General features: G+C 38.3%; 1 protein-coding gene and 1 long non-coding RNA gene across 2 annotated transcripts in view; one reads left to right on the top strand and one right to left on the bottom strand.

Annotated features, from left to right (window-relative positions):
- Positions 1 to 7994, bottom strand: part of LOC113255035 (uncharacterized) — a 137310-nt gene extending 129316 nt beyond the window's left edge. Inside the window, exon 1 of the long non-coding RNA XR_008957479.1 lies at positions 7218 to 7994. This is a non-coding gene — a long non-coding RNA (uncharacterized LOC113255035). The remainder of the gene's footprint in view (positions 1 to 7217) is intronic.
- A 99-nt stretch (positions 7995 to 8093) lies between these two features.
- Positions 8094 to 24130, top strand: part of ST8SIA4 (ST8 alpha-N-acetyl-neuraminide alpha-2,8-sialyltransferase 4) — a 92866-nt gene continuing 76829 nt past the window's right edge. Inside the window, 4 exon segments of the mRNA XM_026498560.4 lie at positions 8094 to 8267; positions 8269 to 8355; positions 8357 to 8547; positions 14851 to 14982. Of these exon segments, the coding sequence (XP_026354345.1) occupies positions 8148 to 8267; positions 8269 to 8355; positions 8357 to 8547; positions 14851 to 14982 (530 nt within the window). The 5' untranslated portion in view covers positions 8094 to 8147.

The raw sequence follows: 24130 nt of genomic DNA, 5'->3' as shown, positions 1-24130 counted from the left end.
GAATCATTTAAAATATCACATCACAAAATTTGATTTACATAGGACTGTCCCATGTTATAATTCTGTACATTGAAACAATATTTTCCAGAGATACTCACTGTATACTATTATAACTAGAAAAACAATTACAGAGATGTGTATATATATATATATATACACATATATATATATACATATATGTAAAGACATATATGTATATTTATATATATATAACGACAGACATATAAAAATAATTTTTAACCTTTAACAATTCATACTACTCTTTCTCTTTTGCTTTTATTATGATGAATTGAAAATAATATAAAAGGAAGGTGGAAATTAAATTAAAGAGAAAATTAAGTGGGCGATTGCATTGGGCAATAGGAGAAAAGAAAGATAGTAAGATAGGAGGAAGAAATTGTATCTAATTCAGATACAGGGGAGACATTTAGAAAGTTCACAAAGATTAAAGAAATTACAAGCCTAAATAACAAACTCTCCAGATAGCAACATAGAAAATTATCAAGTAAGTGATCACTATTCAATAGGAAATCTGTTTGGGGTAATATTTAGCCCAGAAGTTACTCTCTTACTACCATTCAGTTCCTCCCATCACCACTGAGCATAGAAACACAGTAAAAGGAGAACACAGAAAAAATATTTCTAGATAATAATGTAGATCAACAAAGATTTCCCAAAACATGTATAGGATAGTGTATCTGTTTATTTTAACATTTCGGGGGTCTGTGCAATACGAAATAAAACAGCAACAGCTAGGATTATAGAACTAAAGGGTTAAGAGTCTATAATTTAAGAGATTATAGAACTAAAGGAGTTAAGAGTCTATAAAAAATTAAAATGTGGACTGTGAGCATATGAAGCACCCATTCCAAATTAGGGTATATTTAATTAAGAGCAGTTAAAAGATGTCTCACAGAACATTTCAAATGAATATTACAAATTAAAGAATATTTTACTAACAATACTTAAGAATGGTCTCTTCTACAGACATTTGTGTTTAAATAGAGATTAAGTACTAAATGCAAAGGATAATATAAGTACCACGGGTTAGATAAAGGGGAAAAATTGACTGGTAATGATGGGATTTATCTTGTTCCAGAAATTATACTAGATTCATGATTTTATCTTGCACTTAAAGTCAAGGTCACCCTTCTGTTGTAAGCTTATTATATTTGGTTATTAAGGATGAAAACAGAAGGACGATGAATACACATACAGAAAAACATCTGTGAAGCTTTTGTGGATATTTAAATAGGTAAAAGAAATTAATTCAGAATAATTTTTTTAAGCTAGATATTTTGTCTAGAAAAAAATAAAAGAGATTGAGCTGTCTAGTGGTGAAAAGCTGAATTTCCTTATTAATATGCTTCTTGCTTTTCTTGCTCATTGATTCATAGGTAAAAGGCTTTGCATGCATAATTCTCACTATATTTTAAGGTCATTAACAAGAACTTCAACCACCCCACCTATGATGATTTTATATACCAACTTGATTAGGTCACGGTATCCAGATATTTGGTCAAAGACCAGTCTAGATCTTGATGCTACCATGAGGTGTTTTAGTTGTCATTGTTGTTGTTGTTTTAGCAACATTTAAATCAGTATGAGTAAACCAGATTATCCTCCATAATATGGGTGGTCCCCATTCAATAAACTGAAGGCCTTAAGAAAAAACCGACTGAGTTTCCCCAAGCAGAAGGGATGTCTGCCTCCAGATGTCCTCAGACTTAAGCTGCAACATCAACTCTTCCTTCTTCTCAGGTCTCAAGCCTACCAGCTTACTTTATAGTTTTAGGAACTGTCAACCTCCACAATCACATGATCAGTTCCTTAAAATAGTATCTTTCTCTCTGTATAGACACACATGTTAGTGGTTCAATTTCTCTGGAGATTATTGACTAATGAACCAACATTCCCATTACTAAACTGTCATAGGCACTACTAGCAAGGAACACTTGAAATCTGAAATGAAAAAAAAAAATTATATTAGCATTTAGAAAAACGGGGCACCTGGGTAGCGCAGTCGTTAAGCGTCTGCCTTCGGCTCAGGGCGTGATCCTGGAGTTCCAGGATCGAGTTCCACATCGGGCTCCTCCACTGGGAGCCTGCTTCTTCCTCTTCTACTCCCCCTGCTGTGTTCCCACTCTCGCTGGCTGTCTCTCTGTCACATAAATAAATACAATCTTTAAAAAAAAAAATGAAATCAGTATAAATCTAACTAGATATGTGCAGAAATATGCCAAATTCTGAGTCAAAGAATGAGAAAAGAAATGAACCAAAGAAGAACTAAATAAATGAAGGGATAATCCATGTTCACGGATAGGAAGACTCAATACAGTTAAGATATCAATTCTTCCTAGAGGTGCCTGGGTGGCATGGCGGTTAAGCGTCTGCCTTCTGCTCAGGGCGTGATCCTGGCGTTATGGGATCGAGCCCTACATCAGGCTCCTCCACTATGAGCCTGCTTCTTCCTCTCCCACTCCCCCTGCTTGTGTTCTCTCTCTCTCGCTGGCTGTCTCTATCTCTGTCAAATAAATAAATAAAATCTTTAAAAAAAAAAAGATATCAATTCTTCCCAAATTGCTCTCCAGATTTAATGCAATTCCAATCAAAATCCCAGCAAGTTATTTTGAGGATATTGACAAAGTGATTCTAAAGTTTATATTGGGAAACAAAAGACTCACAATAGCCAACGCAATTGCAGGACAACAAAACAGAGGACTGACGTTATGAGACTTCAAGACTTACTATAAAGCTATAATAATCAAGAAAATGTGATATTGGTAAAAGAATAGATAAATAGATCAATGGAACAGATAAAATACTCAGAAATAGACACAAGAATATTCAACTGATCTTTGACAAAAAAGCAAAGGAAACACAATGCAGAAAAGATAGTCTTTTAGCAAATGGTGCTGTAACAACCAGACATTCACATGCAAAAAAAAAATTAGACATATACCCCACACTCTTTACAAAAATTAACTCAAAAGATAATAGACCTAAGTATAAAATGGGAAACTATTAAACTCCCAGAAGATAACACACGAAAAAAATCTAGATGACCTTAAGTTTGACAATGACTTTATAGATGCAACATTAAAAGCATGATCAGTGTAGGAAATAATTGATAAACTGGACTTAATCAAAATTTAAAATTTCTGTCCTATGAAAGACTGTCGAGAAAATGAGAAGACAAGCCATGAAGTGGAAGAAAATATTTGCAAAGAGAAATATGTGATAATGGACAGTTATCCAAAATATACAAAGAACTCTTAAATTCAACTGTAAAAACAACCCTATTTTAAAAAGGACAAAAGATCTGAACAGACATCTTGCCAAAGAAGATATACAGATGGCAAATAAGCATATGAAAAGATGTTCCACATCATACATCATCAGGAAAACACAAATTAAAACAACAAGCAGATACCACTATACACCTATTAGAATGCCCCAAATCCAAAACATTGAAAACACCAAATACTGATGAAGATGTGGAGCAACACAAATTCTCATTCATTGCTGGTGGGATGGAAAATATTACAGCCACTTGGAAGACAATTCAGCAGTAAAAACAAGTTCCTTATAGAGCTTCTTACAAAGCTAACCATAGTCTTACCATCTACCTTACCAGCAACTGTGCTCCTTGGTATTTACCCAAACTGCACATGGATGTTTATAGCAGCTTTACTCATAATTTCCCAAACTTGGAAGCAACCAAGATGTCCTTCAGCAAGTACTCAAATAAACTGTGATATATCTAGACAATGGAATTTTACTGATGTTAAAAAAAAAAAAAAAAGAGCTTTCAAGCCATGAAAAAATATGGAGGACTCTTTAAAGCATATTGCTAAGTAAAAGAAGCCAATGGGAAAGAGCCACATTATGTATAATTCCAACTATATGACCTCTGGAAAAGGCAAAGCTACAGAGACAGTAAAGATCAGTGATTGTCTGGGGCTGGAGGGTGGGACAGTCATGAATAGCCAGGACACAGAGGATTTTTAGGGCAGGGAAACTGTACGGTACTATAATGGTGCACATAGGTCATTACACATCTGTCAATGCCCATAGAATGTACAATACCAAGAATGAACCTTAATGTAGAGTATGAACTGTGGATGACAATGATACGTCAATGTAGTTTCATTGAGGAATATTACCCAGCCATCAGAAAAAACGATTACCCAACATTTGCAGCAACATGGGCGGGACTGGAAGAGATTATGCTAAGTGAAATAAGTCAAGCAGAGAAAGACAATTATCATATGGTTTCACTCATTTATGGAACATAAGAAATATTAGGGAGATCGGTAGGAGAAGGAAGGGAAGAATGAAGGGGGGGTAAACAGAAGGGGGAATGAACCACGAAAGACTATAGACTCTGGGAAACAAACTGAGGGCTTCAGAGGGGAGGGGGGTGGGGGATTGGGATAGGCCAGTTACGGGTATTAAGGAGGCCACATATTGTATGGAGCACTGGGTGTTATACGCAAATAATGAATCATGGAACACTACATCAAAAACTAAGGATGTACTGTATGGTGACTAACATAACATAATAAAAATTATTATTAAAAAATGTAGTTTCATTGATTTTAACAAATGTACTGCTCTAGTGTGGGATGTTGATAGTGGGGGATGCTGTGCATGTTTGGAGGAGAGGGTATAAGGGAAGTCTTTATACTTCCTGCTCAATATTGTTGTAAACCTAAACTATTCTAAAACAATAACTGATTAAAAAATGTCATGGGCCATTATGCTATGATATTGCAAGTGTCTACCCATTTCTTTCCAGCTAAAGTAGAGAGCACGGCCAGCAATTAAAGCATGATTTACATGAAGTTAAAGGATAAAGTAGCATTTTAAAACCAGCTGCCATTACTTACATTATTTATTCATCGGGTACTGTGTAATTGCAGAATTGTGCTGAATAAAGACAAATGTGTTCTCTTTATTGAAGAACTTATAGTCCAAAGATAGAATGGAAATTTAGAAACAACTTTAATTTCTTGATGATCTAGGATCATCAAAAGCGGTATACTAATGGAAGGAGTTGAGTCCAAAAGACTCTTACGTTGATAAGACTTCTTACTCAATATTTAGGTTTATGGTTCTTGTACCTAATTGCATAATGAGAAGAATCAGACTATCCTCTGTTTGGCCTAAGCGTTGGCCTATATGTTTTTTGTTTTTTGTTTTTTTTTTTCTTTTTTAACCTGGCAAAGTGTTATGGATGCATATTTCATGAATCTAATCATATTAAACAAATGATACTATATTACACTCTAAACTCAAAATTGTTCAACTATGGGAAAGGGGAATCTCTTGAGTCTCACTAAACCATTATCAGTCATTCAGAAGTGTTCACCTCAATATAGAAGGTGTTACGCTTAATGAATACGGAAATAGCAGCATTTTACAGCTGGAGAGTTTTTTTTTTCCCTCTTATCAATATTTAAATTTCTTATGTATCCCCATAACTAGTTCTTGGTGTGCTTTTGTTTTGCTGTTGGTACGTTTGTTTTGGTCTGTTTGGGCCAGATGAACAGTTTCCCCTAATTTAACTTGAAGTTTAATACATGAATTAAACCTACTTTCCTCTTGAAGATTTTTTTTGCGACTTCCCCACTAGACAAGACAGTTTGCCATTGTGAAGCTATAGAATATTATTATCACACTAAAAACTTATGTCCTACTATTATCTACTATTCCTACTATTTCCCACTTTGTGTTCTAACAATACTGAACTACTTCAAAGTTCCCCCAAAGCACCAGCATTTTATTCCTCTCTGAAGTGCACATAATCTTTCCTCTGATTACAGTGTTTTACCCTCCCTTTGCCTGGCTTGCCCCTTAGGTTTGCAAATTCCAGTTGATGTGTGTCCTCTCTCAGGAAGATCACTTTCCTTGCTCCAAACAACTTAAACATTCCATGTGCTTCTACCCTGTAATGTACCCAGATAGGAGACACATACTTAAAATGCTGGTGTTAGTTGACGGTGCCACATTGCAACTTAATTCTTTTACAATCTGTCCCCTGCCCCCCAAATCCCGTCCCACAGTGAGTAAACTTCCTCCCCAGTTAGATGCTATATTTTATTCATCTGTTCCCATGTCCTCACATATTGCCTGGACCATATTAATTGCTCAAAATATGGTGTATGAATTTAATTAAGTGATGCATATTACTTCATCCCCATCCGCAAGTGTTTTATTTAGAATTCAAAATATTTTGTTTACTGTTTAAAAATCAAATGTTAACCTAAAGTACCTAATTAATCAACCTAAAGAATTCTAACCATGCATTGCCCACCCTCTCCCTGCCCCAATTCCCTTTTAACTTAAATAAGAAGCTGTTTCATTCTAGCAGTTTCTGCTAGTCGAGAAGTCAGTGTGATAGAGATGCTAGCGGGATTTGCCTAGACATCAATAAACTCCAAAGGCTCCCGGCGGGCCACTTGTAGTGTCAATAAAGGCTCATAATTACTTGCTCCTTTGAGCATTTTAGACCCAACCCCCTAGTTCACTCTGCTGCAAAGATGAGGCTTGAGAACTGAGAGGCTCTTCACTTCTTAAACCTTAGGCAAGGAATGGCAAACATTGGCAGGGACTTCAGGATTTTAAGCAAAGGTGCTGGTTATAACAGTTGTTATCTTAAGCCATCAGGGGACTAGTAACTCAGAATTCCCCTTTTTGCTCAGCTCTGTCCAATGATCGGTGGTGGGCCTCATCATTTCCGGGCTTGGGGAGGTATAAACCCCAGGGGCCAAGAGTGGATGGCAGCTGGAGCCTCTGCATAACCTGAAGGAACAAGTAATTCAATTGAGAGACACTGCCAGAACTATGGGAAAGGGGTGGAGACGAGAGAAAGCGAGAACTTGGAACCTTCCCTTACAGATGGGAGAAATTCCTGGCTTCCAGACAAGATCCCACACTAGGGGTGCCTCCCGACCCATTCCCACCAGCCAAACCAAGGCATGGGAACAACCGGAGCAGCAAGCTTCTCTCTTGGTGAGGGCAAGACCAAAGAACAGTGAAGGAAGTACTCAGACTGAGGGTTAACCAGGGCTTGAAAGTGCCCCTGCCACACAATACAACAGGAATAAGAAAAACAGTAGGAGGTGAGGAGAGGGTGAAACCCTGAGGTTAATCACTGAGACTTTTGAGGAAGAACTTGCCCTTCCTTCTTTCCTTTCTTCTTATCTTCCTACCTTTTTTTCTTTCTTTCTCCTGTGTCTTGTACTTGTATTTAAAAAGGATGTCCTTGGTGGCTGTTTTTTCTCAGAATTCTGTTTCTCCGCAGTGAAGTTTAAGGAGGATTGGAGTTTCCTTGACTCCTGCGTGAGGAGTTTCCAAATGGCAATGAAAAAGAGTCACATAAATATCCACAAAGCGCCTGACACCTCTGTCATCACTTGTTTCCTGCTAGATCCTAAATCGGGGTGGTCATCTACCACCCACCCTGAGTGGGCGATCGACTAATTGGTTCATGTGTGTATTTGTACTTTCCAGATTGAGCTGTGCACTGAATACAAAACGTCCTCCTCCTTCTTCCCCCTCCCTGCCCGGATTCACTCTACTTGGGAGGGCGTGTGTATGCGCGTTGGCGTGTGTATGTCCGAGTGTGTATGTTTACCAAAGGCGCTAGGAAGAAGCTACCCCTTCTGCGCCCCCGCCCCCCGCGCGCTCTATACGAAAACGAAAACGAAGCATCTCTCGAGCAAGATGCGTCTCTAATCTGTCCCCAGCTGAGGTGTCCTCTCCACGCTGATAAGGACAGACTATCTCCGCGCTCGTCCAGAGAGCCGATGCTTTGGTTTCCCAGGAGGGCGACCTGACTTCGTTCTGGCGCGCTGCGTTCTCCCCGGGGTGTGCGAGTGCTGCTGCGTGCGTGCGTGCGCGCGAGTGTGTGTGTGTGTGTGTGTGTACACGACTGTGAGCTTGTAAGCTTCCTCTCCCAGCACTGTGCAAGCAGCGCCGGCGACGTTACTCTCCAAGCCGCCGACAGCAACGCAAGGCAACCGCAGCCTCCGCCCCCTCAGTCTGGTGATTGGCTGGTTTTGCTCATCATTTCCCTGCTAGGAAAAGGGAAGGGCCAGTGACGCCCCCGAACCCAGCTGCAGAAGCGGCCGCCACCTCCAATGCACAAGGTGTCTCATCTGAAAAGAAACCTGAGCCCCAGGGAGGCGGCGCGGAGCGACCCGGGCAGGGCTGGCGCGAACCAGGAGGGAGAGCGCTGGGCAGCGCTCAAGGACCAGCGGGAGCTCGGCCGCAGAGGACCCTTGCGACCTGCTCCTGAGAACCCGGCTCCACGCTCTCCTCGAATTTTACAGATTTCCCCCCGCGACTGTATCTCCCCAAAACGGAGCCTTTATATCAAGAGAAGGTGAGGGAGCTGGGGCAACCAGGACTTTCCCGGGCACCCAAGATGCGCTCCATTAGGAAGAGGTGGACGATCTGCACGATAAGTCTGCTCCTGATCTTTTATAAGACAAAAGAAATAGCAAGAACTGAGGAGCACCAGGAGACGCAACTCATCGGGTAAATGCAAAGCTTCATTTAAGGATATAACCAAACCAAACCAAACCAAAAAAGTCAAGCCATAAATGAAATGGGAATATAGACGGTAGAGTGAGGGTTGGGATAGTATGTGTGTTCGGATGAGCTTTTGTGTGTTTAGTCTCATGAATTAAATAACAAAGGCTGTTGTTGAGGTGTGTGTGCTTCTCCACTGCGTGTTCCCAGTATGAGTTCAACTTGCCCTGTGTGGTGGTAGTGACAGTTGTGCTGGCGCCAGGGCTCGCACGCCCAAGGAGAAGTCACTGCAGAAGTGTCAACAAAGAACGTGTGCCCTTGTCCTTTTAAGCCCTGGGCAGAACTCAGGAGAGATGTCTTCATTCCCCATGTGGTTGTCCCTTCTTTCTCTGCCCTATCGCTCTAAGGAGATAGTAGAGAGAGCTGGCTTCCTGAAACGCTGAAGTTAAAGCCCAGAAAGCAGGAAATGTGTCTCCTCTGTTTCTTTCCTCTTCTTTGGCGTTGGGTAGATCTGTGTATCATTTGGATTAGAAACTCCAATACAACCAAGGATTCTTCCCTGTTTGCTCTTCTGTGGGTAAAACGCATGGGCGTCATGGTTACAGTTTTGGAAACTGGGTACTGTAGCTTCACACAGACTATATTTCTGCTGTCTTCAGTTTGTCTAAATGAGTTCAGAAGCTTCCCCCAGCCCAGTAAGTTCTCTAAATATCGCACTTCCTTCCTCCCTTCCCCTGGCCTCTGTTGCTTTGAAGTTTACCCAGGAGGTGGCTGCAACTTTGTGTTGCTTACATAGCTTGGAAGCGTTTTCTGAGGATGTGAACCTGGTTGTCAACTCTGTTCAAAGTCCTGTTTCGGAAATCCTCCCTTATCCGGAGGCGTCCGCTATCGGAAACCACGCTGGCAGATGCCAGCCTGGTTTTTATGTTCCCTGACATTTATTAAAACGAAGATAGAGCCCTTGCCAGTGTGTGTGTGTGTGTGTGTGTGTGTGTGTGTGTGTGTTCGCGCGCGCGCGTGTGTGCATGTAAGGACTGCTAAAACGTGCACGCATGCACACACACACACACAAACTTATGGCACTCCATTTAATATTTCTGCTCCTCCCTAAGTAATGAGTATTTAAGTGAGCAAGACAGAGGCTTATACTTACAGAAAGAATTTGCTGTTTTATAGAAAACTAAGATAGAAGTACAGTCGAAAGGGACTGGAAGGGAATGAAAAAGCTAATGAAGAATGAGCTGGATGGTCGTTATGGATCGACAAATCTACAAATGGTCTATTCTGGAAAAGAAAAAAAAAAGCTGAACTATATGAGGTCGTTTACACAGGGAGTGGGTGGGTTGAAAACGCAGCCTAGCTCAATTGTCAGCAAAGCAGGACTTTGGGTGGGGGCGTGGGCATGGGCATCCACGGCAGACCTGTGCTTCCCAGGCAGACAAAGGGGTCTCCGGGAAGGTGATAAAGCGGCGCGGGGGGGAGAGGCGGAGGCTGGGCGTGGGGGTCGAGGCTCTTTGTTCCCTTCCGGGCCGGTGGGCTCCGAACACAAGCGCGAGCCCAGACAAAGCCGCCAAGCCTCGCCAGAACTCTGAGGGTTCGGGCCCTCGGCTAGCTGAGGAGCAGGAGTGGGCGGGCCAGTGAGGCGGCAGGAGGCGCCCCGGCTGTCCAGGAGCCCTCTCCCGTCCTCCCTAAACCGCCGCCAGGAAGGGGGCGCGCACCCCGTGTCCCTCTCAGGAAAATGACCGACCTGGGACGCTCCACATTTCCCGGGCAACATTCCTCCTGTGGCCCTTTCCTGGACGCCGCGGGCCGCCGGGCACCGCGCTGGGCGCTGCGCCGACGAGGAGCGGGGCAGGTACGGGCGCCGCGGCTGGGCTAGCCCGGCTGGGTTTCGCTCGCCCCCTCTTGGGGCTGAGCTGCGGTCGCTCCCCGGCTCCTCTGAGAAAGCGTGAGGCGGGCGCGTGAGTTAATGAAACAGGAAGCGAGGCACGCACGCACCGGCTATCTCCCCTCCTCCGCGAGAGCTGGCAGCGAAGGTGGAAGAATGAGGAGACAGGTTAGAGCCTTTTTTTCAGGAATCAGGTCCCCTCTTAAAAAAAAAAAAAAAAATCACTTCTACGGCTCAGTCGGCAACTGGGCTCCTCCTCCTTAATTAAAAGCCGCAATTACGGCGGTGCGGGGGAAAGGCTGAGAGCCGCCTGCGGGCGCCGCGCTTCTCCTCGCGCCCTGCAGCTGCCGCGCCGCGCCGCCCGCGGCCGCTCTGCCCTGCCACGGGGGACTTGGCTGCCCGCACAATGCGGGCGCGGCTAGTCCCCCCCTGAGCGCTCTTTCCGTTTTCCCTCAAGATGAAACGTTCGGGGGAAAAGCTTGTGATACTAGTTCGTGATTTCGTTTCAACTTGCAAATAGTGCTTCTGGTGGAGGAGTTGACTCATCAAGCGACCTAATGATCTCTTTGACTCTGTTTCTACCCCAAGCCTTTCAGAGGGTCTAGTTTTGAGATGAGTAGAGTGGAGATTTGGCCCCAGAGCTCTGGTCTGATATTCAAAAGTGAGGTAACAGGCAATCTCTGACCTTTGGGAGGCACTGCATGACTTGAAAGTGGGCAGTACGTTCAGTTAAGGGCCTTCCACACTCCTTGGACCTTAGAACCCCCGCCCCCCAAACCCCCTCATATTTAATTTTCCTGCTACCATTTGCAATAGGCAGGCAGTTTCTTTATTCCATCTCGCCCTCTCTTAACTGGAGGTCCCGTCTGGAGTCAGTGCAGCGTTGTTCTTATATAAAATATTAAACAGTCATTCCACTCAGAAGAAAAGAGAACACCAGCACAACTTTCCTGCCCACCATCCACATTCTCGTATCTCCAGAGGAATACTAAAAAGCATGGTGTTTATAAGGGATTATTTGAGAATGGGTCAAGTAATTATTGGAAATTTAACCTTTCATGCAACCGTATTAATTGCCTGGTATGACTACTAGTTAATAAAGTTTAACTCAAAAGGCATGGGGCTATAAAGTGGTTTATTCTTGACTGATTTTTTTTTTTTTCATAATGGGAAAAATGGCACTTGCCTCACAATTGGCCCATGATTTCACCGATCCTGTGTGCTCCTTCGGTATAATTGTGTTAACTTAAGGGTCCTACAGATAAAAGTATGTGGGTGTGCTTGTTTAATAAGATAATGTATTTGAAAGTGTGGCATAAACTTCAGTATCACACGAGTATTTGTTTTGATTGTGACTCCATAAAACTTGTCACATACTGTGCTCCTGGTTGACTACTAATGAGACTAACTTTCTTATCATCTAGAGATTTCCTTTTTAATTTTACTGTGTACTTTTTTCTCACTAAATAATTGTCCATATTCTGAAACTTATGATAAGATTGACAGTGGAGATAAGCATTCACAGAATATTGCCATTGTCAGCAAAGTTCGTTGCAGTTGGTGCTAGGGTAGAACACAATCTTATAAATCAGGAAACCCACGATCTGCACTATGTAAGTTTCATCTGGAATTCTACAAAAAACTGTGAGCAGTAGGTTAAAGTAGGACATCTTGGTACATCTCATCTTTATTTTTAGTTGTTTGACACTAGAGAATGAAAACACAAAATTGCCTCCTGTTGGTATTCAGGCTTAGTTTGATGCAAGTTCTTTTCTTTTGAATGACTTTTATAATTTTATATTAAGGAGGAAATTTAACCTAGCATGGGGAAAACATTCATTCCAAAGCCAAGTTATGAAGAGTTTTCAGTAGGGTTGAACACAGGACTTTTGGGACCTAATCTCAAGAAACAAAAGTAATTATATTTGTTAAGTACTGAAGAATTAATAGAATAAGTTGTACTGATGCCTGGCAACTCATATTTCAAAAAGAAAAATATTTGTAAAAACTAGTAACATAACTAATGATTAGTTTCTGTCACTACTATCATTGTAAGTAGGTTTTCTTAGCTCAACATAAGCAGGAATACTTTATAAAATATATTGCTTTATGCTGCATTATTTCCCTGATGTGTTTTGTGATTTTCTCTTTAGCAGTATATGTTGGATCTTCCTGTATATAGCCCTATGCAAGAAATGTTTTCAGTGCAGCTATTTAGTAATTGTGTTTGATCTGGAATGAAAAACTAGTAGTGGGTGGCAACATCCTTCATGCCTTGCATTGAAGGAAAAGCCTTTCTAAGACAGAATACTACCAAGGTCACAAATGGAAACATCCCTTGGGACCCATTTAACTTTATACAAAGAAATTTGCTCCAGAGACTCAGAGTGCACTAAGCCTAGCCTTCTTAGATAGGAATTCCATCTACTTCAAGAAGTGGGACTTGCTATTTTCATTCAAAGTTCTTTCCAGGAATGAAACTGAATTTTGGTTTATCATCAGTTGAATGAAAACAGTTCAAAGAGCAGAGTAATGTGGTAGTATTTCATTAATATAAAACTGATTTAAACTTTTAAAGCATTTTTTTTAAGTCTTGGAGGTTCTGAAAAGCCTCCATACAACTAAGTACATCACAGCAATATTTTGCCATGCAAAGTGTACCTTTAGCTACATGTCAGTGAAACAGTCTTCCACAGACACTTAAAAATGCCAACCCATGTATATTTTTACTTCTCCTAGGAAAGTTCATTGGTGGCAAAAATAATTGTTATAATTATGCCAATCTGTGGTTAGAAAAATATGATATTAACAATCCAATTAACAAGATGAATATAGGAAAAAAATTCCTACCCTTAGAAATGGTGAGAGTTTGTATCCCTATTCTTGAAGGCATATCTCCAAAAGTGTGAAGGTTAGCTTCGTATATATCCATGTTCTTATTCAAATATAGTTATTATCATTAAACATGTAATATAAAAATTGACTTCGGGGCTACTGAGTAGTAAATTGCACCCTATGTATCCTAGCATCCTAAATGACCTCTGTAAAATGATTATTATTGGTCATTCATAGGCATGCAAGTGTATCATTTTCATCAGTAGGATAGTTTAAAATATTGATTTTTATAGAGTTCTAAATTTCACAGGGAGTAGCTGTATGTGATGCTTTGAGTTGCTTCAAATTGGAACTACATGTTTAAAAAAGAATGCAAACCAAAATACCAAACTATAAGGCTCTAATTACAGAATTCATCTAACAGCTGTTACACAGGCAATGTTTCCATTGATAGTAGGAGAGGATTGCCTACATAATAACCACAGTTTTAGACTTTGTGACTGAGCAAATAGTCATATTACTTTTTAACTCTATTTTTGAGATTTTAAAAAAGTAAGAGGTAACATGTAAAGAAATAAATGCAGATACTGAAAGGGCTATACTATAAACAGGTAGCATTTTGTTTCTCTTAGTCTGGGTTTATAGCTATAAGGTACTAAGAAAAGAGTCTATAGAACAATAAACTGGTTCCGCTATAACTGTCCTAATGATACAAATGCTATCATAGGTATCTCTCACTGTCATCACTATGACCAGAACCACCATGCCACCTATATACTTGCCTGACAATATTGACTGAAAGGAGTAGCACAGTTGACTTTGTGTGTGTGATGCAATAGAAAATACCATTAAAATTGGCTACTGAATGAGTTCTCTTTCTCCTCATTACAGTCTCTGTCTCCCCACCACCACCATCAGGAAAGTGTCTCATTGTTGGGATGATTCTAGACTCAATGTAATTTTAGAAATTAGCACTTCAATAGTGCTTTCTAAATTACTTCACATGCAGACTCCCACTGAATTCTCACAAAGTCATTGCATGGTAGATAATGTTACTGCAATTTTCATGATAAGGCAAGGCCGCTGTAGCCTAGAAAGAGAATATTATACAAGGACATATAGGTTAGCAAGTGAAAGAATCACCAGCATGCCCAGATCACCAGATATTCCAAAGTCTTCTTACTCCAAAACAAAATCTCTTTCTGTTGTAAAAATAAAATGACAATCTTGGGAGTCACAATTACACAGATGCAGGAGAAGTGGCCAAACTTCCTGTCCCTATTGTCTAAACACAACAGGGAGGGAGGATCGAGTTTGAAGACTTTTATTTTCCTTTAAACACCACAAAGGCCTTTTCTTCATATGAAAAATGTCTTTATTTCAAAGACAATAAGTGTAACGATTATCCTGATAAAATCATATTCTCTTATTTCTTGTAATACCTTTCAGCAATCTCATACTTCTTCTATCATGAAGAATAAGTTGAATCGACAAATTGTCACCAGTAATCCAAATCAAATTATGTATTATGCTACTTAGATAAACTTCTTGCTTTCACAGAGCTGGCATTTTTTGTTTTGTTTCAGAGATGGTGAACTGTGTTTGAGTCGATCCCTTGTCAATAGTTCTGATAAAATCATTCGAAAGGCTGGCTCTTCAATCTTCCAGCACTCTGTAGAAGGTTGGAAAATCAATTCCTCTTTGGTCCTGGAAATAAGGTGAGTTTCTTTAATAAGCCATAATAAATTTCACATCATGTTCTCAAATACATTGGGCTTGGCAAACTTACATTGAATGCTTGATTTATAGTTTAAGTGTGAAGACTTTAATAAAAGAGTGAACCAGCTCTACTTAATGTTGATCAATGAAGGATAAGAAACCATAAAACAGAAATCATTATGCAGTCAGAAGTTTAAGGATGAATATGTGAGTTTTGAATATACTGTCTTTATTCTAATGGAATAAAATCTTCAACAGAATACTAACATTTAATAGACTTTTATTCTATTACTTAGGATGGACATATATTTTGAAAATTATCTTTAACTTCCTTATTAAGTCTTCATACCTATCTTGGTTCTTTTCACACTGGATGAAAATAGAGCCTATTCAACTCCTATTTTGCTATTATAAATAAATTTGATTTACCCTATAAATGGATATTTCTATGTGAGTTCCTGTAATAAAAGTCTCAATAATTATATCCTAAATTGGCAAAAGTCAGAAAATAAGTTTTCTAGAGCACTGGTTCATTCTTTGTAAGATTTTGGCATTTTTGCCTGAAACAAGCTCTTGAAATCAAACTCAATGCCTGCATATATCTATTTTATCTTATTTTGTTCTAGTATAATCTTACAACTAATAAGAAGGTTAGGGCCAGACCTTCCTGAGCATGGAGGGAGCAAATGCATCATGTTTCCCTACAACTACATTGCTATATTGGTTGGTATGTTTAAATCAGAACATTTCAGTAAATCAAACTCTTTAAAAATTTCAAGAACTATCCTTTACATAATAAAATCATTGCAATTTCATATTGTCAAAATGCTAATTATTCAATGAACGAACATTATTACACAGATTTTGTAAGTGGTTACGAGGATAAGTCATTGATCTGGTGTCTGGGTTTCTATCAACTCACTTCTTGGATCATACTGACATGTAGTGTAGCTCATGGGCAACTTGAAGGAAGAGTCGGCTAACCCTCATCTTTAGAGTATGCATAGCAAATCATAAAATGTATTGTGGCAAATATACTCACCACATGCTGAAATACACTTGGAAGATTTTCTGGAAAATTTTCAAAAAGATGGGTGCCAGGGAAATACAGGAATCGTTCGTTTTGAAGCTTTGGAAGTGACTGGAACAGGAAATAGGAATCAGACCATGGCAATATCAAATGGTATGTGCTTGGTTGCTTTTAGTTATGGGAAATTTTGTGTATTTGTAGGCAGAGTACAAGAATGAGGAAATGAGTAGGGTCTGATGACCGAGCTTATAAATTGGTGTGTTCTGGGTAGAATATGGTCAGCAAGTCAGATTTATTTCAACTGGGTAAATAAAAACCCTTAAAACCAATATTAAAATTAGGAGATTCCTTATAAAAGTACAGATTTTCATACTCTTGAGAAAATGAAAAATTTGACAACTCTGGACCTGTATGCCCCCTGAGAACTAGTTGGCGGAGGCCAGTTGTAGCCATGATCTCTTCAGCTTCACGTTTTTCCACCTGGGGTTCCCTTCTTTCTTGATACATATTATCTTCCTCACTATCTCACTTCCCTATATACACATTTGAATTTAGAAACCCTAAAAGAAATACTTATGAAGGAAAAGCTACAGAAAATGGGAGTACATGAGGTCATAAATATAGGTGTGGTTTAGTTTAGAAAGAACAAGGATTCGTATTTCTTGGAGGTAGATTGGAAAGAGAGACATATGGGTGATTTAAAAAGGAAATACTTGCTCTATAAGGATGTCTCAGAAGGAACTTTCAGACTGAAAGATTTGGCAAGAAGGGAGCCAATTAGGTAAGGCTATACAGATCAGGTAAAGGAAAGTAATGGAAGAAAGTAAAGTAAAATAAGGAATTGTAATAGTTTAATTAATATATCTAAATATTATATCAGATAAGGTAAAATCTAATAAGTAAATTAAAAAAAGTAGTTAATAGTTTAATTAATATATATGGCCATGCCTTCCCAGTATCTATACAAAAATGAGGCTACAGAGGTACATTTTGCTATTTTTAAGATATTTAAGCTAAGGGTATTAAACATAAATTGAGCCAAGCAAATCATTATTGCAATTTTACAAATTAATGAAGATTGCATTCGTATCTGTGAAGGTGATCTGTTTTCAATTATAACAGCTGATAATATGTATGAAATGTTAGTACTCTTTTCGTATGATTCTCCCTAACAGATGAACAAGTAAACAATAAAACATGGAGCAAATATTGAATAATAGATACAAAGTTGTCACTTCCTTACAAGGAAATTATAATTTGTAAAACCACTATTGTACAAAATGAAAACAGTTCATAAAAATTATAATTGCCTATAGCATTACTGACTTGTGAGTATTAATCAGCTTGACACCTGTAATAAAAAATTTAGAATATGAAAATGTCTGATTGTTAGCTTAGCTCTTGTTTTTCTTAAGTCATACTGGAAACTAACCATAAACTAATTTGGATTATTATCTTTCTTTATTTCTTCCCCACATCTATAACATTTATGAAGAACCACATTCCTTGGTCTCTGTGAGTGGGTGTGGGCATATTTTACAAGTGTTTTTAAAATTCTACTTTGAAGTTCTGATTAAGATATTACAACTAATCATTTTTGATCTTACATGATTAAACCATGCTTACAAATCTTTCTCATTTTAAAAATCTCATTAAACTTATAATGCTCTTGTGACATTCCTAATAAATTATTTATCTATTTGCATTAACATGTGAAGCAGTCACTGATGATAAGTTGTTTTTCCCTATATTTGTAGAAATGATGTTTTTCTTATTAATTTTTTCAGCCCTATATATACTCTGCTACTTTCATAAACACATCAAGAATTGATTCATATGTGTTCATCAAACAACTACCTCTGGGGAGTTTTTTGAGGGAGATGGTTCCACCTTCACTGTGCTTTGAAAATTCATCAAGATTTAGAAGAGTTTATCCACTCCACAGATAACTTCACAATTAAAATAATTACCTTGGTTAAGGACTTGATTTTATTGGTAGTAGTTTGTTCTTTGTTATTGTAGACTAAGAAATTACATATTTAAGATGCATCAGATGTTTGTGAGTAAATCTATAAACATTTACCCAGAGAGTATTTGGTCATGTTCAACACTTGTGACTTGACCCTTTTTTCCCCATCGTCGGGTTGTTTCTTTTCTTTTCCCCCCTCATTCTTCATAGGTTGAATAGAAACCTAAAGAATTACAATACCAGATGTGGATGCATAGAGATGTGTGAGCTCAGCTACTCATCAAGACACATCATAACTAGACTATTTCAAGTCAGCATTATCACATGTCAAGGTTTTTAAACAGATCAAACTTGCAGGTTAACTAAACATAACTGCAAATTTATATATGCTTACCTACCAAAAAGAACTTGCTGTTGTATTCACTGATTTACTTAAGAGAAAGGTCCACATACAGTTCTTCTACTTACTTTGTTCAGTAAGTAGCCAGAGGAGCACATCTTGGGTCACACAACTGGTTAGTGGCAGAGTGAAGCTTCAAAGCTAGGCCTATCTAACAAGAACCAAAGTTCTTATCATGAAACAAATTTCTTGGAGGACTCTATTTTAATACTAAAAATGCAGCCTAATGGAGTACACACAGTGGAGAGGTTTTTTGCTCCGAAATAATCAAATATAGTATTCATCCAATATTACTAAATGCTGGGTCAAATAATCAAATGGCCATCTGAGGTGTAATTTAAACTAAAAGATGCTTTTCTTCAAGCATTTTGAGACCATTTTGCCTTTTCATTTGGCTGTGTAGGATTTTTCTTTGATACTAGAATATCTCTCTATAACAGCTGGGACCCTAAGCTCAGAAGCCCTAACAAGCTACAGGTTATGTTCTTTCAGTGCTTTGAAGAATGTTGCCTTGTGAAAATAATCTTTGAGACAAAAGATTGTGTGTTCTCTCTGCTTTTTTGGAGGCATAATGAAACACTTGGCACTTCTTAAACCTTTTTAAATTTCTTTTTAGTAAACCACATTAGTAACAATTGCATTGATTCCGTGATTTTTGTCTAAAGCCCAAAGTTTGCAAAAACTGATTCCTAATACATGTATCATAACCTAATTTGCTTCTCAACTTGTGTTGCATTCCAGCTGTAAGATTTGTCTTAACAATGCTCACTGATGGAGTCAACAGTGTCATTTAGATTAAATTTTAGTTGCCACAGCACGTATGCTTGTTGTTGACAAGAAACCTACAGAGAAGAAAGAGTGGCACCTGGTGATAGGTTAGCTATATTTAACATTTCACAAGTGAAAACAATGTTTAGTAAATTAATTCTCTGGAACTCTGCAGCTGCTATTTCAAGTGATGTGTGATGTTGAAAGGGAAGTTCTAGTTGAAAATTCAGTTGAAAAGTTTCTGTATAGAATCTATTCCTGTCAGTTGAACAGTCTCAACCAGCCTTTCAGTTTAAACCAGCATTGCCTAACAAAAAATAGTCTTTATGACTAAGATTTTTAGTCTTCCTGAAAGTGAAACATATTTTCAGATTCTTTCAGTTATCTTTAACATTAAAACAGTTGCTGGATTTAGGTTTTTGCTTATTAATAGGGTTTCAAAAGTTACATGATGCCCACAAAATGACAGTTAAAGACCTATAAGGGTTCTTTTTTGTTGTTGTTGCTCTTTTCAGTCACACACGGAAAACATAACCCCTTGCTTTAAATATCTGGTAATGACTTGACCACGTATCAGGAAAGCTAGTATTGAGACAGCCTGCATATTAAACTTTAGCTTTTGTTGATTCATGTTTCTTTGGAACCCAGAAGTTAAACTGAATTTCTGTCTCTCATTTTGAAATGATTTTGTTTAATCTGCTCTCTTCATTTATGTCAATTATCTGAGCAAAAGCATATATGTTCTTCTTGGTGATACTGAAAATATTGTTCAGTTCACTGTAAGAGTTTTTCATGCTTCCAATGACATTTAGTTAATTATATTTAAGGGCTAGTTTTCTTTTTTTCATATATTTACAGTATGAATAACAACTAGACTTAGCAAATCCACAGAACTTTTTATAGTCCATTACATACTCCAAAATCTAAAAAATGCCTAGCGGTACCTGGGTGGCTCAGTTGGTTAAGTGTCTGCCTTGGGCTCAGGTCATGATCCCAGGGTCCCTAGGATCTAGCCCAAGTTGGGCTCTGTGCTCACCAAGAAGTCTGCTTGTCCCTCTCCCTCTTCCCCTACCCTCCATGCTTGTGTGTATGCTTTCTCTCTCTCTCTCTCTCTCTCTCTCTCAAATTAGTAACTAAAAATCTGAAAACAGGGGCGCCTGGGTGGCTCAGTCATTAAGCTTCTGCCTTCGGCTCAGGGCATGATCCCAGGGTCCTGGGATCAAGCCTCGCATCAGGCTCCCAGCAGAGCTGCTTCTTCTCCCACTCCCCCTGCTTGTGTTCCCTCTCTCGCTGGCTGTCTGTCAAATAAATAAATAAAATCTTCAAAAAAAAAAATAAAAATAAAAATCTTAAAAACATAAAAAATAAGATAAAAAATGCCTACAGCTTGCTAGGGAGAAAAAAAAAAAAAACCCTAACCTTTCCTTATTGTTCCCCCCCCCAAAAAAATACTAAGCATTGAAGCCACAATATTGCTCACTCATAGCAATTATTTTCAGTTTTTTTTGAATCCTACACCAGGAATCTTAGCTCAAATAACTTTCAATGCATAGCTGTAAGCCCTAAGATGGAAACTAAAAGTTTAGTTCAATATAAGAAAAAGAACATACTGGAGACATTCAAGGTTTCCTTTCACCCTTCTGTCAGTTTAAAAACGCAAATACTGCTCTAATGGAATAAACAATTGTTGAGCCTATAAAATAGTATTGGAAGAACACATAGTATTATCTGCATTTAATAATTATGTTGTTTACCTCAAGAGTTAGGCAATGTGGTATCTTTTGAAATTTCACTGAACTTTTTTTTTTAAGATTTTATTTAGTTATTGGAGAGAGAGAGAAAGGGAGAGCATGAGCCCAGGGAGGGGCAGAGGAAGAGGGAGAAGCAGGCTCCCCACTGAGCAGGGAGCCCTACACAGGGCTCAATTCCAGGACCTGAGCCGAAGGCAGAAGATTAACCAACTGAGCTACCCAGGTGCCCTTAAAATTTCGCTGAACTCTTACTGTTCACTTTTTTTTTTACATCAATTTTCCCTAAGAGTGAACAAATTAAAGATGTTCTGTTATACTCAGGAATGTAAAACACCTATGTTTAAAATACTTTGCTGCTAAATTTCTATAACACAGCAAAGGTGCTGTTATTGGAAAGTCCCTTGTACTATCAGTTGACAAGCTTATAAGTGTTAACTTGTTTCATGAATAAAGGGATTTTCCCTTTTGGTTTTCCAAGTTAAAGAGTCTTCTTTCAAATATGGATCTCTGGTCTATTCACTTCACACTTGCAAACATTTCACTGCTTATGAGTTACATCTTCAAGTATCTATAACACCACCTTTAAACTATGTTCAAAGGAAAATGACAATACCAGTTAGTTTGGCGATTTGACCACATCCGTGCAGTTTTTATTTTAGAGCCAGCCTTGTCATTTCCACAGGAAATGAGATTTTTTTTGAAATACAGGTGTCAGGCATTACTGAATTTTTTCCCCAAACAAACAAATGGTAGTTAATAAGTATGTACAAAAGTTTCTATGGATTGCTGTTCTTGGTGCTAGTTAACTTTTGTGAAGAAATATATGTGCTTAACCTAAGGAAAGACTTCTCAGTTTTCTGCAGTTCATACACTTGAAAGTTGCTGATTTCCCTGGGAATTGTCTTCATATATAATCTGTACTTTGTTAAGATGAACTGTTATGGTGCCTGATATCATTACTATTAATTTCTAAATTTCATTTGTAGGGCATTTATACAAGTTTTCCTATATAAATTCTACTTATGAACCTCATATTCTGATTGAAGAAAAAAATTCAAAGAGTATCTTCTTTTCCAGAGAGTTAATGTACATCTATATCCCTTGTGTATCAAACTTGGCCAAAGTTTTCAGTCAACTGGTTTTCTAATAAGACTACACATTAAACTGGGACCTATTTAAAGCAAACCAAAATAAAATGAAAAGAAAGGTTTGAGTTATTTTCCATCCCTTCTTGCTAGTCATGCTTCTGGCTTGTAAGTGTGATTGGGAGAATTGCCCTTTTGGTGGAGTAATGGGAGTAGGTCATATTGTGCTGATTAATAAAATTTATGAATGTGATAGAGCTTAACCAGTAACAGCAGTAAAGGAAAACATGCCTGTCATATCTTAAATGTTATAATAATGGTGTTGTTTTTAGCACTTTGAAAATACAAGCTTACAATAAGAGCACTTCAGTAAATAATATCTAATCTTCAGGCTGGAGAGAGCTTTCTCAGATTGCTTCTAGCATAAGTTTGGTAGCTTGAGGATGAGGTGATCTCAGATTTCTGTAGGCAGGCTCATAGTTTCTTTGGCTATATAATTCCCTCAAAAACTTAGTAGGCTCCTGGGCCATTTCCTTGTACTTAATTACCGATACAAATAACTTCACCCAAAGATTTCTTCTGAACAGTTCCTCAGCCTCTGACTCACCTCCATTCTAGCCTATCCCTCCTTTCCCTCAATTTCCCTCCTAACTCATTTGAATCTATAAACTTAGGTGGGAAGACAATGACTCTTGCTCCTGGGATGGCTCTGATCTATAGTTGTATCTCTTGCTAACCGGGGTATTAGAAACATTTTGGAGGTCCCAATTACTAGACTTTCACACAGTTTATATACAGGTCACTACCAGAGATATTCCTTTTCCTTCTGAGCTTGTAACTTAGCTATTTCATGCCTAACTTTGCTTCTTTTAGTGCCTTGCCAGAAGGAGCAACTAACATAAAACAACATGCAAACATTTTTTAACCATTTCTCCAAGAGCAACGGCTTATTAGGTATAGGATTTGACTTCCAAATTAACGTAGACAATCATTTTATCAGATGTTTTGCTGTATCATGCCTAGGTTGCTAGCTTTCCAGCCAGCTATATCTTTTTTTTTTCTTCATTTTCCGTCATCCAACTTAGCATTTACATATTTGTTTATACAGCATCTCACATCTGTTATCAGTTTCTTTATTATGTATGAGATAGGCTAAGCTTCCATAAAAAAAAAAAAGTGGTGTCTTAAAATACAGTGGATCAAACAAGTTGGAAGTTTATTTCTCTCTTGTATAGCCATGCACATGATCCACTCATATCCCATGTAAGAAAACTAACTCACATGACCAAACCCAGCTGCACTTGGGCTTGTACACTTGGAAATTTGCAGCTGAGGATTCATGTGCCTGAGTAAAACTTAGAAGATTGAAGTACTAAAAGGAAGACAGGAAGAACATTAAGGAACAATTAGCCATCTCTGCTGGGCCTAGTGTGTTCTATCTAAACATTTTTTCCTCTAACATACCCATTTTTCTTCCTGGATTCTTAAGCTTCAAAGGAAACTTTCATATAGTATAGTTTTAACTCTTCTTCAAATAATTGTAATATACACATGATTTGGATTAATGTGTATGAATTTATTGCGAAGCTTAATCCTTTTAATAGAGTTAAATAAGATATAATTCCAAACCATTTTAGCTTATTTCTATTTACCTTAACTAGACAACATTAAACAAAATGGCTATAGAGAAATAATTAAAGCTAGCAGAATATCTAGTTATGCAGTCAAGTCATAGTATTTTCATTTTATTTAATAAACTAATTTTTCTTATTTTTTTCTTCAAGTTCTTATTTAAATTCTAGTTACTTAACTTATAGTGTAATATTGGTTTCAGGAGTAGAATTTAGTGATTCATCACTTACATGTAACACCCAGTGCTCACCATACGCACCCTCCTTAATACCCATCATCCACTTAGCCCATCTCCCTGCCCACCTTCCCTCTAGCAACCCTCAGTTTGTTCTCTATAGTTAAGAATCTCTTGTGGGCTTGCCCCTCTCTCTGTTTTTTTTTTTTTTCCCATCCCCTATATTCATCTGTTTTGTTTCTTAAATTCCATATATGAGTGAAATCATACAGTATTTGTCTTTCTCTGACTGATTTTGCTTAGCATAATATACTCTAATTTCATCCGCATTGTTGCA

This window comes from Ursus arctos, unplaced genomic scaffold (assembly GCF_023065955.2).
Source record: "Ursus arctos isolate Adak ecotype North America unplaced genomic scaffold, UrsArc2.0 scaffold_5, whole genome shotgun sequence".
In the NCBI taxonomy this organism is placed as follows: Eukaryota; Metazoa; Chordata; class Mammalia; order Carnivora; family Ursidae; genus Ursus; species Ursus arctos.
This window is presented reverse-complemented; position numbering and strand designations above follow the sequence as displayed.